Below are 15,155 nucleotides of genomic sequence, written 5' to 3'. Positions count from 1 at the left end.
ACATCCCCACCCAGAGTCGGGATCAGAACCACACTGTCACAACAAGCAGTGAAAAACCGCACTGTGCCGCCGTGCTCTGAGGTGCATCTGTGAGTCTGATAACCTCAGACTCAGAACTGTGTCACAAGGGGCTGCTGTCCAGCACCTACAGTCCAGAATCCCGCCCTGCCTTCCCGCTGGTCCTCCAGACGGTCTTCCAGTGTCCTAAAGTATGATCGGCTACAAGCCCTCACTTCCCAGGCTGCTTGGGGGTCACGTAAATGAGCCCCGATCTTCATGGCCACCCTGCTGCAACTTTCCACGTGACAAACCCAGGAAGGATGAGGCCGTGTCTTCCCTGCCCTGGGCTCGGCTTCTTCTAGAAGGAGCTCTTCCACTTGGTATTTGGGATTCCTGACTCCCCACAGGTTGGTAAGAACAGGGATTCATGTGTGGCTCAGGGCCACCAGGAATAAGCCATCAGGTTCTCTCTGGGGCGGGGGGGGGGGGGGAGAGATTTGAACTCACTTCCCAACACTCTGGCTGGAGCCGCCGGCCGCTGGGTCCCCACCTGAATACAAACAGATGGCTGGCTCTCAGCTGGCCCTCGATCTGAAGTAATTAGAAGAACATGCTAAGCTGCACATTCCCACCACATAAAGCGTCTTTGTGCCCGGGCTCGCAGCCCAGGGAGCGCCATGAGGCACAGGGGCAATCATGGGAACCACACAAGGAAAAAGGCCCCAGTGGCTCCGTAAAACTCGTGTTTTAATATGTGTACATTTATATGAAGTCTTAACAACACACAGCACACCAAATGCCGTGCCAGTGAGCTGCTTTCAAAAGAAAACGCCTTCGAGAAGCCTTTAAGACACTGGCCACCAGAACATGCGTGAGCACGAGCGTGGGGGTGTCCGGCTGCTGGCTAGGAGAGCGTTTCTGGCCAGAGCCAACCACCAGCAGACTTTGTTTGCCAAACGAAACCTCGAAATCATACAAAGTAAAGATAAGTTTTCAGCTTTCGAAAGCAGCTGACAGGCCCCACGGGCTCAGCCAGTGGAGGCGCCAGCAGCCCGGCCAGCTGAGTCCATCCCGGGAGCCATACTCTGACCTCCTCACACGCCCGGTGCACGCCGCACTGCAGACACACGAGTGAACACACACACACCGTGTTCTTGCTCTCTCTTGCACACACATGCACTTTTAAGGTAACATCTTTATTCCTAAGAAATGACAAATATTTATTTTCTCAATATCTTTTAAAACTAGGAATTAATTTTTAAATGACAAAATATATGAAAAGCAGTTCAGGGGCCAGGTAGGGTGGCACACGCCGTTAATCCCAGCACTCTGAGGGAGAGGGATCTCTGACTTTGAGGCCAGCCTGATCTACATAGTAAGTTTCAGGATGGCCAGAGTTACACAGAGAAATCCTGTTGCAAAAATACAACAGCAAAACACAGGTAAGTATGACAGATTTTAACTAGTTTTAAAAATCCCAAATTCAAATAAAATTCCACATAAGTGACTTTGTGTGTATTTCTTAATATGTATCTTCTTGAGCCTTCAAAACACAACAAAACACAACTTGAAACTCTCTCACACAGTTTTCCTCTTTATGACCGCAGAACTTCTAGCACCATCAGTCATAAACTTCGAAGTGGTGAAAAGTCACCCAGCTGCCAAAAATTATTTACTTTGTGGCACAAATGACTAAGGATGTAACACCCACTAACTGGGCAGAGGGAAGGCGGGGCTGACTTAGTCTGCTGCTCCTTCGCTTTCTGTTCAGGCAGGACTCGCTGCCACGCTTAACCCTTTCATCACGTTTTGAAAAGAGACAAAAGGAAGAACAGAGAAAAGAGAAAGTGGCAGGAAGCCAACATCTGTGAGCTCCAAGTTTGTTAGTGCCTGCCAGCCTATGATTAAGAAATCCACCGCACACTCCCAACCCCACGGTCGCTTTTCCCTCTGAGAAGCGCAGTATCAACACAGAAATCAGCGCACTTACCGCGAGCTCCATGCACTTTTTATGCACAGCGAAGCTTCGGGCCTTCTCCACGCGGAAGCAGCGCCCACCATGGACGGTGATGGAAGGTCGCCCGTCCTAGCTGGTTGGTCATTCCGGCCGATGGGCCACAGGGCCCGGCTGGCCAGCACACACACTAGAGGCCCTTGTGGCTGCAGCCAGGAACGCCATCTGGCTTGAATTACGTCCACCTGGGACTCGATGACCAGCACCGGCGGAACGCTGGGACCGGGAACTGCGCTGCGCTGGTGATTGACAGTTAAGCTGTTTGAAGTTTGTAATTAAGGTCTCTTAACAAATTAACTGCAGATGGAGGACACTAAGTGTGCAAGCGTCACCTGAGAGCCGCAAGCTCAGGAGCCAGCTCACCAAAGTGAGCGCCGGGAGCACACAGTCCTGGCGCCTGCTGCCTCACTCGGCTTTTCCCAAGCACCAAGGGTTGAGGCGCTGGAACCAGGGGCTTTTCAGCACTGAACGGCATCCCGGACCCCCGGGCTGTGAACAGGCGAGGAGCGGGAGACTGAGCCGCCATGGGACACCATGACGAGCCATGAACACAGACGGCGAGCTGAAACACCTCCGGGCAGCCTGGACTGCTGGGTACCTGAGGGGACAGCACCATCCCACCCAGGCCCTCGCCCTCCCCTCACCAAGGTGGCGAGCCAGCGAGCCAGGCCTTCGGGCCGCAGCGGAGGGTCCTGTGATGGCCCCTCAAACCTGAGCCAGGCCAGCCCAGCCTTCCTTGTGTGGCCTCTCGATGCTCTGGGCTGGGACAGAGCAGCGCACCACACTGGCCTCCCGGACGCCCATTTTGCTATGAAGACTGCCCGGGACCACACCTGCCGTGCCCTGTCCTAGCTCCTCTCCCGGGAGCACAGCTCTCTGTCAGCCTTCAATAATGGCTCCTAAGAGGACATCCAGACGCCGTGAAACCCCAGGGCACGCTGAGCTTGTCCTCATCTAACTTCAGCTGTCAGCCTGACACCTGACAGGCCTGGGTGTGCTGGGGAGGAGTGAGCTCACTCCTCCAAAATTAAAAAATGTATTTTCACGTGTGTGAGTGTTCGGCCTACATGTGTGTCTGTGCACACATGATTGTGGTGCCCACCAAGGCCAGAAGAGGGCATCAGATTCCCTGGGACTATTCCTTCCAGCTGTGGGCTGCCAGGAGGGGCTGGGGACTGAACCCAGGTCCTCCAGGAAGAGCAGCCAGGCCTCCCTGCTACACAAGCTCTGAGAGCAGCCAGGCAGCGAAGACCTACAGGCCAGAGCTGCTTGGAGACAGGGACACGACGGTGACAGGAGTGACAGTGACAGCCAGCCTCTTCACACCACGCTCGAGACACACACCAACCCGGAGTGGCGACACAAACCTGTGGCTGAGGCTGGCGGGTGCCCAGGAGTTCACGGGCACCTCGGATAAGGCTCTGGGGGAGTGTGTCAGGGCTGGGAGGCAGACGGCCGGTGCAGCGCTTGCTCAGCAAGCCTGAGTAACCGCCTGAATCCAGATTCCCGGCACACACAGAAAAGTGCCCGGCTACACGCCCCGAGCTCCTGCTGTGAGACGGGAGGCAGCGGGGACCATCCAAAGGCCAAGTGCACACTCCAGACGTGTGTGCAGAGAGGCAGGACGATACAAGACGGCGAGGAAGAACCGTCCAGGGCGGTCCTGGCTCCACGTGCGTGCCACAGCACACACTCAAATGCACGCGCATGTGCATGCACACACACCTGTCTCACAAGCAACCAAACAAAAAGCAGAGCCCACATCTCACTTGAACCCATCATGGACCAAGTGAGACCCTGTGGCCCCCAGAGGGTCTGCACCCGATCCTCCTCCTCCTCCTCCTTCTCCTTCTCTATCCTCCTCCTCCTTCTCCTCCTTCTCCTCCTCCTTCTCCATCCTCCTCCTCCTTCTCCTCCTTCTCCTCCTCCTTCTCCATCCTCCTCCTCCTTCTCCTCCTCCTCCTTCTCCTCCTCCTCCTTCTCCTCCTTCTCTTCCTCCTCCTTCTCTTCCTCCTTCTTCTCCTCCTCCTCCTCCTTCTCCTCCTCTTCTCCATCCTTCTCCACCTCTTCCTCCTTTTCCTCCTCCTCCTCCTCCTCCTCCTCTTCCTCCTCCTTCTCCAGGAGCCGCTGCCTCCAGGCCTAGTAGAACCTGGCTTCACTTTCCCTCAGACAGTTGTGAACTGTGCCTGGGTAATAAAGAAACAACAGTTCTTCTGCTGACGTTGGAGAATTGTTTGGTGACAAATTGCTCCAGGAAGAAGACACCATCCGAATTTTCCTGCACAATGAAGCCAGCGATTAGTTCTGCAGAGGACGGTGTTGTCCTTAGAAAACTAAAAAACCAACAAGTTTAAAAATGTGCTGAGAGAAAGCCACATCGAGCAGGAAGCCATATGGTTGCGAAGATGAAAAGACCCGTTTCTTACCCTCACTAACAATAATCCGGGAAATGTTAGCATTTTCACTAATTCCTCCCCAAGCAAGGGACTCATTAGTACCATGCACCTGTGTCAACAGCGCGGCTTCCACTTCCCGAGCCTTCGTGGCCGCCGCCTGCACCCGAATTTTAACACCCGAGGTGTCTGTGCCCTAAGAGCTGCTAATCCCGCTGGTCCCGGCTGCTGGCGACCTCAGAGGCAGGCTGGTCAGCAGCCCCGGACCCCAACCCTGAGTGTGAGCAGCCGCGTCCCAGTAGCTGCCTGTCCTCAGTGTCCACTTGGGGACCCAGCAGGCTGAGGAGACACACAGACACACACACACACAAACACACACACACGAGCATGCACAGGCCTCTGCCACAGCCACAGCTGGATCCACAGCTGGATGTCCAGCCACGGGAGCACCCACACTGCACCCCACACCAGAACTGCAGACAACTGGAAAGTGCTTGCCTTGCACACGTGAGGCCCCACATAAAATGCCACAGGTGCTGGCACACACTTGCAATCTCAGCACTTGGGAGGTGAAGAGAGGCAGAGCCCGGGGGCTTGCCAGCCAGCACGGGTTAACCTAATCAGTGCGCTCCAGACCAATGAGAGATTGGGACACCACAAACATGCCCACGTGTGCCCACACACATTTCAAAAGGCCATCTCAAGCTGAACCTGAACAGCGCTCCCAGCTGGCTCGCACGCCGTCCGCCGAAAGGCCACACTGTCCTCCGCTGTGCTGACAGGGCCCGGAGATTCCTGCATTCTAGCCCGGCGCATTCCCACAGCTAATGTTCTCCCTGGACACGTGGGCCCTGCCTGCCTGGGAGACAATTCCGAAGCAAACAGAAGGCTGGCGACAGCGGCAAGGAGGCGCCTCGGGTCCACTGGGTCACACTGGCCAGGGGCAGAGAAGGCACCTCAGGGCTGGGCGTGCCTCCTGTGCCATCTCCACACAAGCACGCTCAAGCACACACATCAACAACGCAGTGAGCACAGGCCTCTCTCTGGTTTATTCTTCAGAAAACTTTCTGACAAAAAGATGAAGATCGTGGAATCTGAAAACAGCCCTAGCCTGTGTGCAAGAGCCCAAGCCAAGAAAGAAACTTGAGATTTGACATCTTAAATTACAGGGAATGTTTAGACAAATCCGTAATCTAGGAAACACAGACACCCATACTCATCCTTTCACTCATCCACAGAGGACTTTGCCATGTCCGCCGGATAACGAGGAAGGAATTTTGCCTTCTGCTCCATATAAGGAGGTGTTCTATCGGCGCCCGTATGTGCCACGCTCTGTGCCAGGCTCTAAGTCATTCGGTGGGAAAGGGCTGGGGAACAATGGGGAGCGTCGGTGAGGTGTGAGCGGAGAAGGGATGGGGCTCACACAGAACCTCAGTACACCCAAGGGGAGGCAGCGAGGAGGGCAGGCCCAAGGAGGCCAGGAGAGGGCAGCAGGGGCCCTGAGAGACAGATGGGGAGAGTGTGAACAAGCAGGGTCAGGGCTGGGTGTGCCTGAGGAGCGTGTGATTGCCTGGCTGAGTGTGCATGGTCGGTGTGGTTTGATGGCTCTGTGGGGTTGGATGATGGGTGGTGTTAGGATTTTGGAACTAAACCTGCTTCTGGGTTGCCTAGCAACTTATGATGTTATCATGTCGACGACCGGGTAGCCACACCTGGAAGGCATGGTTATCTTGCCCCTTAAAGGGACACCCGACATGTGGTCCCTCTCTGGGTCCTTTCTCTCTTGCTCCTCTCCCCTTTCTCTATCGAGGCGCCCCTTCTCTCTTTTCCCCCATCATGTCCTGCTCTCCCTGCTCTCCCTTCTCTCTGCTCTCCATTCTCTCCCTCCCTCCATCTCCACCTAATAACCCTCTTTATATCAGATCTGTCGTAGTCTAATCGTCTTTATTTAATTTTGTCCATAACCTTACAGAGGTCCACCTGCCTCTGCCTTCTCAGTTCCTGGGACTGCAGGCCGCGACGCCTGCCAGGTTTCTACAGTGATGGAGGGCAAATCTGTCCTCTGCGCATGCCAGGCACAGCTCCATCCTGTCAGCCCCTCTGCAGCTCAGTACCGCCTTTCCTGACAGTGCAACCTCAGGCTTTTGTAGCTGCTTTAAAAGCAACAGCAGACACAGGCCTAACCTCGGGCCCATTTGTGGCCAGCAACCTAGACACAAACACCTGATACTTCTGGGAGAGGAAGTGTCGGGGAAAGCCAGGCTGTCTGAGGAGTTGCTGGGCTCCGGAGCCTGTCACAGGGAAGCCAGGGAAGACCTCTCTGGTTGGTGACATCTGGCCTCAGGAGCTAAATGCCCCATGCTGGAGCACGGCAGCCTGGAGCAGCGAGAGGGGGTCATGGGTACAGAGAACAGGGCGATGAAGTCTTCTATCGACTTGTAAGCCATTTATAGGGCATGTGGACGTGTGTCTCCTGTCTGTCTTAAAGAACGAGCAGAAACACGGCCTTACCTAAGAAAAGCGGCCTTGTGAGCCCCGACGGCTGTGGATTCCCATCACCGCTGCTGGAGCGCCCTCCCATGTCTCACAGACGTGCTGCATTTGGCGTGGGGGCTGGGCACGCCTTTTCTATGCTAAACTTTCCATTTGCATCAAAACCTTCTCCCCAGGCCTGTGTGAGGTTAGATAATCAGCCAAGAGACATCCACATGCCTTTACACGGCCCCCCTGCCCCTAACCCACCTGCGTGTGGCAACGTTTCCACAGCATTTAAACCTTTCAAGAGGTCTACAGAGGTTCTGACCAAAGGCGAAGGGGCCATTTCAGAAACTCAGGACTGCTGTGTTTTGTCGTTGGTTTTCTGAGACAGGACGTAAAGGGAAAGAGAGGGCTTGTCCTCTGACCTCTGTGCCTGACCTGGCCGGCAGCGCCTGCACACCCACTCATACAGGTGCGTGCAAATCGATGAGAAGTCAGGCCTGTGCACACCCACTCACACAGGTGCGTGCAAATCGATGAGAAGTCAGGCCTGTGCACACCCACTCACACAGGTCTGTGTAAATAAACGAGCACTGGGACTCTCGGGCGTGGCGGCACACACCTCTAACCCCGGCCCGGGACAGCCAGAGCTGACGGCGAGGCCCACTCTCAAAAACAAAAACAAAACAAAGACTTGTGATTTTAGAAAATGAATAAATTAAATGTGGCTCGCATGGAGGGGCAGAGAGATGGGAAGTGTCTGTTGTTGGAAATTATGTCTGGAGTACCCGGCAGCCGCTCCACAGCCACCGCCGGCTCCTGCCCACACACCGCTTGTTAACACTACCCGTGTCAGTTAGAAACGGGCTCCTCTGCAGCCCTCTGTGGCCTGCTGGCCAGTCGCCTGGAGAGTCAGCGGGCTGACAGCGGGCTGCAGAGGCCACAGCGCTGGACCTGCGTCCACCTGTCCAAGATCCTCCAGGGATCCCGCAGACACTTACCTTGCGTTTCCCAAGAAAGCAAACTTGGGGCTAAGTAAGCCGCTGTGGCTGTGCCCATGTCCAGAACATGAGCCCACGCGCAGAATGTGAAAGTCTGTCCTATAAATTAGTCAGAGGAAAACTCTAAAAGATGGGTGGGGGCAACGGCTCAGGAGCACAGCCCTGTCTGCAGGTGTGTGTGTGTGTGTGCGTGATGTCACGTAAAGCAGAGGATGTCACTGAATGTCATTGTTAGACTAATACCCTAAAATAAGAACAAAACAAAATAAAAATAAATAATAAAGTGAGCACGCCTCTGAACCGGGTGGGAAGGGGCCAAGGGAGAGGAGGCCCAGCTCTGAGGCCGAGCATTGACGGAAGCACTCGAGAGCGTCCTTTACCTGGCTTAGCCCATCTTGTGTTGCTGCTCCAATGGTGGCTGATGACGGGATAATACACATGCCTGTCACCCGGCACTGAGGCTCACAAACTGGAGGCCAGTCTCAGGCAGACAGTAAGACCTTGTCTCAAAAGCGAAAGGGAAAGAATGGGAATGGAAACTTTGCCCTCATTCCTGGAAGAGCAGCTGTCATCTGCTGAGTGCCTCCCCTCTGAGTTCCTTCAGGAGAGAGTGCTGGCTGGGCCTACCTCAATGGTCCCCTGTGTATCACCCTGTGCACACTGGGATCCTAAGTCTGAGCCTTTGCAAAGGAGGGCAGGAGAGGCCGAAGGCACGACTCTCTAGAGAACGGGTAGACCAGGATGGCCTTGCGCTCACTGTGCACTAAGGATGGCCGTGAACTTCTGGCCCCGAGCACCTCCAGATGCTGTTACAGAGTGCACCACCCTGTCAGTCTCTGCTTCTCACACGCTGGGCGGCACTGCCGACAGGGTTCCACACCCCAGGCCCGGACTCACCGTTAAAGCCACTCTCCACTGCAGGGTTCCACACCCCAGGCCCGGACTCACCGTTAAAGCCACTCTTCACTGCAGGGTTCCACACCCCAGCCCCGGACTCACTGTTAAAGCCCCTCTTCACTGCCAGCCCCTCACGGGACAGAACAGCCTAAGCTCCCTGCTGGGGGATTGCGTTCCCACCACACGGCTCTGAGGAGCACACTCAAAGCACAGCAACAAGCCGTAAAGCAACATGCCCAAGACCGGCCGAGCTTAACTGGCGGCGGTTTATACTCATCCCCAAGCGGCCTGTATGAAAACACAAACACCATTTCCTCCATAATATCTTTATGACCTAATAAAATCCTAACCCTGTTGAGAACACGAACGAGGTGGAGAAAAACAGGCGGGCTATGGGGAACACGACACAGCCGCTCTCGGTGACAGAAAAGTGTACTGTTTTACAAGCCGCAACTTTTTCCCCACGGGCCGCTCAGCCCGGCCTTCTCTCGGACTCTGTTTAGATCCCCACATGCCTGACCTAGCGTGGCAGCACGACTCTTGGGAGGCAGAGGCAGGCCAGTCTCTGTGAACTGAGGGTCAGCCTGGGCTACATAGGGAGTTCCAGGCCAGCCAGTAGTACATAGTAAGACCTCCAAAACCAAATAGCGAAAATAAAATGCATACACTCATACAAATTACAACCATGAGTTACTGAATTTGTAACACACCACACACACCACGCTCACAAAACCATGAGGCCAGCAAAAAAAAAAAAAAAAAAAAAAAAAGACAGATACATTTACGCTGTCAGAACCCGGTGCAGGAAGTCACGAGAATTCTGAGTGCGTGTGAGAAACTCCAAGAAACAAGATGGAGTCTCGGACCTCAGTGTCCTCACAACGCAGGCTTGCCCGTGTGTCCACTTCAGTCTGTTCACGGCTGGTACGTGTTCAAAGGCCTCTATGGGAAACATGTTTTAGCCTCGTGCGGCTCGTCCTAGGGACTGCACACTTGACTCCTGTGACTCTCCGGGACTTCTGGTCACTCACCGGCCACTCCCTTAGGTGGCCCCTGCTCTAGAGGAAGAGGAACAAGAGCTCACATTTCTGCACCTCCTTGAGCGAAGTAGTGCAGGTCAAAAGCAGACAGACCATGAAGATGCCTTGGCAGCATGGGATGCCAAGAAAGATGGCGTCCTGACACACACTGCAATGAGGGTCAGACTGCCACGGGCCAAGAGAAGGAAGCCACACGCCAAGGATGAGCTGGACAAATGCCACACCCAGGCTGGATCAATTCTCAGAGGCTGGGCATGCCACTCAGCAGAGGCGGGCAACAGAAAACTGCCTAACTGCTGACGGGTGCACATTACCAGCCCAAGTGTAAACTAGATTCCAAATAACTAAAACAGAAAACTACATACCCATCTCTGTGCATGTCTCCTCCACCTTGTGTGCGTGTGTGTGTGTGTGTGTACCCCTGTTGCTCTGCACCGCATCGAGCAAACTGAACCAAGTTTCTCTGGTGGGCGTTACCCATCTGTCAGAAGAGGTGACTTCTCCGCCACAGAGGAGCTGGCGAAGCGCCAGGACTCTCAGTGACCGATAAAGTGGTGCATTGGCTACGGCAGTTTCTTATAAAGCCAAACACAATCCTCTCACACCATAAACAGGCACACTCCTAGGTGATTATGTCTACACACAAACCTGCACACGAATACACACAGGCACACGCGCAATCCTAAACCTGGAAGCTACGGAAGTCCTTCCACGGCAGACTGTCTGAGCCACCTGTGGAATAGTTATGGGGCCGAATGCTACTTGAGTTATTAAGTCACGAGACACGAACAAATTTCATATGCATTTTTTAAATTAAAAAGAACACTCTAAAAAGACTACACACAGTACAGTTCAAATTCTAGGACATTCTGAATGCGATGGATCAGAAGAAAAGTACATTTACACGGGCCTGCCAACCTGCCTGGCTCTCAGCGCTGGAGTCCACGCTGGAGGAAGAGAATCAACCCCCAGAAGCCGGCCGAGAGCCTCCTCACACTCACTGAGAGGGTGCACGCCCACACCCATTCACGCACACACAGTGAATGAAGTAAACGCAAAAGCCAAATCGCCTGGCAGGCAGAGGGCAGCTGCCACAAATGCACAGAAGGGCTCGGAGGGGAGAAAAGGGTGCTGACCGGAGCCATTCTAGGAACGAGGGTGCAGGGAACATGCGTGGGATGGCCCCCTCCCCAACACGCTGAGCTGAGCCTGCCGAGTGCGCGAGCTGGGATGCGGACAGCGGGAGCAGGCTCCTTCCTGCTGGAGTGTGACCCACAGGCAAGCCTGGGAAGGGGCTAGCTCGTCCCTGCAGTGACGGACGAGAGCGGGCGACATCGGAAAAACTCGTGGGTTGTTTGATAAACGGCTCCAGATGGCTCTATAATGGCTCTGACAGACCTGGGTGCTCATGCTCTAACCGATCTCACAGACCTGGGGTGTTCATACTCTAGCCGCTCTGACAGACATGGGGTTTTCACGCTCTAACCGCTCTCACAGATGTGGGGTGCTCTGACAGATGTGGGGTGCTCATGCTCTAACGGATCTCACAGACTTGGGGTGTTCACACTCTAGCCGCTCTGACAGACGTGGGGTGCTCACGCTCTAACTGCTCTCACAGATGTGGGGTGCTCACACTCTAACTGCTCTGACAGATGTGGGGTGCTGACAGATGTGGGGTTCTCACGCTCTAACTGCTCTGACAGATGTGGGGTGCTCACGCTCTAACCGCTCTCACAGATGTGGGGTGCTCTCACAGATGTGGGGTGCTCTGACAGACGTGGGGTGCTCACGCTCTAACCGCTCTCACAGATGTGGGGTGCTCTGACAGACGTGGGGTGCTCACACTCTAACCGCTCTGACAGATGTGGGGCGGGGCGTTCACACTCCCGTCTATTCCTCCGCCTGTCAGGTGAGCTGTGTTCGCTCCTGAGTGTGGGCCGTTTTTATGACTGCAGCATGGCCGCAGACGGCAGCACGGAGGAGAAAACAGTCCAGCCCTCAGGCAAACGCTGCAGGACTGGGACCAGGATCAAGCCTGAAGGGCTAGCATGGCCCTGCCTGCCCCGCCACGGTTCAGACACTAGGAGCAAGGAAGGAGCCACCGGACGTAGCCCCTGGCCCAAAGCTGAACTTCAGTCCAACAGAGGAACTGGGGGCGGCCCGGCAGCGTGCACTGGCTCACGCCAGCGGGCTGCGCTAACGTGACACCACTGGCTCGGTGATGTCAGCCTGGTGGAGACGCGGCTGTGACACGAAGGGAGGGAGCAGCGGTCACAGTTAGAAGCCGTGACCGTGGGGTGAGCACGCCGTAGAGACCAGCCTTTTCACACTTGGGAAAAGGGACCTCATAGGCAGGCCTGGGACACTCCCTTAGCTGCCACTCTGGTTCCGGGGTCGTTCCTTGAGCAGGGCGCAAGGCCACAGGTGATGGAGAAAGTGGGGAGCCTAAAGCCACGTGGGTCCTGCCGTGAGTCGGAAGGAACCATGCCCACAAGAGATGTGAAAATTACTAGACCATGAACCTTGGCTTCCTACTCTAGGGTTTTTTTTTTGTTGTTTTTTTGTTTTTGAGATTTATTTCTTTACTTTCTCTACCTGCATGTACACCTGCACGCCAGAAGAGGGCATCGGGTCCAGATATAGACATGGTTGGTTGCGAACCACCATGTGCTGCTGGGAATTGAACTCAGGATCTTTAGAAGACACTGCTGAGCTGTCTCTCCAGCCCTCACTCCCTGGGATTTTGAGATGGTCACTTGGACTCTGATCCTCACAGCCAACAGGGCACACTACTCCTTCAAATGGTAATACGGGTACCACTCTGTGACAGTCCGAGCTCTGTGACAGTCCGAGCTCTGTGACAGTCCGTCCATCTTTCACCAACTAGTATTGCTGTGTAGACCAGGCTGGCCTCAAACTTGCTCTGTAGACAAACGTAGCCTTGAACCTACATCCTCCTGCCTCTACTTCCCAAGAGCTGGAATTCCACATATTTACTCCTAAGCTGATGACATTAGACTCATCATCTCTTGTTAAGACAAAGAAAATTTCAGAATATATAAAATTATGTTTTTTTTTTCACCTACAAAAATTCAATGTTTTTTTCAAGAACAGATTTTGGCAAAAGTTCTTTGAGATCCTCAGTATCTTTAGAAGGTGAGCAGGTCCAGAGACTAAACGTGCGGGAACCGCTGTCATACAGGAACCGGATGTGTTGCCTCAGCTACTGCAGAGCGGCCCTAGAAGCCAGCGCACCCTGTGCCCTGCCTGACAGCCCTGCCAATCCAGCAACATTTATACCCAGTGCCGGGTCCACGCAAAGCCCTCCCACTGGGAGGCAGCAGCCGCTCGACCTTGGCAGAAGTCAAGGGCGGGAGGCAGGCACAGAAGCTGCAGGCTAGGGTGCCCGAGGCTCCCGGGGCCACTCCGGCCACCGCCTTCCCCCGCGGCGGGTATTGGGGACCTGAACTCACAGCCTGGGCAGCGCCGCCGCTCCGCGCACCGCGCTCCGCAGCACACTCTGCGCCATCTTCCCGAGGTGGCCCGCCCTCGCCCCGCCTCCGCCCGCCCTAGCCGGGCTTGGCCACGCCCGCCCGCCTTAGCCCGGCCCCGCCCATCCCCGCCGGCCACGCCCCTCCGCCGCTCCCTAAGTGCTCCGGTTCGTCTGCAGTGCCCCCCGGCTCTGCTCTCCGCGCTGTCTGTGCGCGGAGCCCTCGGAGACCCAGCCTGACCCCCGCCGCGCTCCTGAAGCGAGTTGGGGAAACTTGGGTTTTCTCTGCAGAGCTGATTCAGATTTCCGAGGGGCCTGTTGTTTGCTTGTCCGCGTGCCCGCGAGCTGGAGCGGTGCAGGCCGGGCCCAGGCAGGCGCTGCACCCCGCCTGCGGGCTCGCAGGAGCCGCGGAGGCCCGAGTTCCAGAGGCCGGCCTTCCCTAACGCCGCCGTGCCCACCCCGCGTCTCTGGGCCCAGCTCTGCCGTTGTTTTAGTTGTCACTGCCTTCCATCCGCCCTGAAAGTGTCTGAAAAGCTGTGGGCAAGCAGAGTGGGAACGTGGATGTGGAACGCGTGCTGGACTGCGTTCCTGCGCTCGCTGTGGTCCCGGCAGGGCAGGCTGGGCGCCCCACAGCGCCCGGGCCTCCCCTGCCCGCACCCACTAAGGACCACTCCACTCTCCGGCCTCCGCTGAGGCCCCAGCCTGGGCCCTGAAGGTCAAAGTGGAGCCTGAGGCAGCAGTGGTGTCAGGAACACTCATCCCATCTCTAATTACACACCAATATTTTGTGCTAAGACTGTGAGCAGGCAGACCTCGTCTCCGCACGCTAGATCATTCTTTCTCCTGTCACACTTCTCCATGGCCGTCCAAAATAAAAACACCGCTCGGGGCTGGGGTTTTGACTTCTCAAGTCTCCTGAGTCACGTAAAGCTTTGGTTACACGCATATGAGAGGATATTGCAGTTTTTGCGCCTGAGAAGACGGAGGGATGAGCGCAGCTTGGAAAGAGGGCAGTTGGGGGCGGGGAGTCTTCAGGGCAAAGGAGAGCAGGCTAGAGAGCGCTGCAGGATGTAGGATCTGAGACTCAACCTGGCCAAACAGGCCAAACACCTTTTCAATAATGTGCTCGGAGGAGAGCTTGGGCGCCCTTGGAGCCAGGCGGGCACTGCCCCCGAGCTACACGCTGGCTGGACTGCTGAAATCTTAGCGTAGCTCACAAACACAGATGTCCTAGATAGACGTGAGTTCTATTTCCACTTCATGGCCCTGAAATGATGGGGAAAACTCAATTAACTTCCTCTGTCCTCGCTTTGTGTTGGTGCCACAAACACCTTCTGGGACAAGGCAGCCGAGACGTCTCCTCAGCCTCACTGTTTGCTCTAACATTTAAATAACTTTTCAGTGGGAAAGAGCGGGCCAATTAGGAAAACGCAGCCAAAGGCTCTTTATCACAGTCCATTCTTTCCTTCCTTTGCTGTCTGGCCGGATGGAGGTTTTCTCACCAAAGTTGAGTCTCAAAGGCTGAGCGGGCCGGTGTCACCGGTTGCAGACTTCAGAATGGCGCACTTAGACAGAGGCCTATTAGAAGTTCTGTGAAATGGTTTTCAAGCAGTGGCACAGATAGAACTTGGCTCTGAGATCATCGCTGCCTCCTGCTGCTAAGACATAAAACCCTCCCGCGCCCTCCCGGGCCGAGCTGCCTTTGATAAGGGTGATGGCTGCGTCTGGCTCCTTGGGGAGAGAGGAAGAGACTCTCAGATTTAGGCCAAATGCAGAATAACTAATGGTCGCGGCTCCAGCCTGCTGGCCTCAGCTCCCTCTCCTTAAGCGGAGGAAGTTAGA

The 15,155-nt window shown here is 55.3% G+C and overlaps 1 protein-coding gene across 2 annotated transcripts in view; it reads right to left on the bottom strand.

The window, feature by feature from the left end:
- The window catches only part of Clybl (citramalyl-CoA lyase), a 182,893-nt gene extending 169,488 nt beyond the window's left edge, over window positions 1-13,405 (bottom strand). For both annotated transcript variants that reach the window (XM_021644469.2, XM_060391655.1), the window contains exon 1: window positions 13,297-13,405. In XM_021644469.2, the coding sequence (XP_021500144.1) occupies window positions 13,297-13,352 (56 nt within the window). In that variant the 5' untranslated portion in view covers window positions 13,353-13,405. The remainder of the gene's footprint in view (window positions 1-13,296) is intronic.
- Window positions 13,406-15,155: the final 1,750 nt, after the last annotated feature.

The sequence above is a fragment of the Meriones unguiculatus genome, chromosome 9 (genome assembly GCF_030254825.1).
Source record: "Meriones unguiculatus strain TT.TT164.6M chromosome 9, Bangor_MerUng_6.1, whole genome shotgun sequence".
NCBI lineage: Eukaryota > Metazoa > Chordata > Mammalia > Rodentia > Muridae > Meriones > Meriones unguiculatus.
The sequence above is the reverse complement of the archived record's forward strand: the minus strand, read 5'-3'. Positions and strand labels throughout refer to the sequence as shown.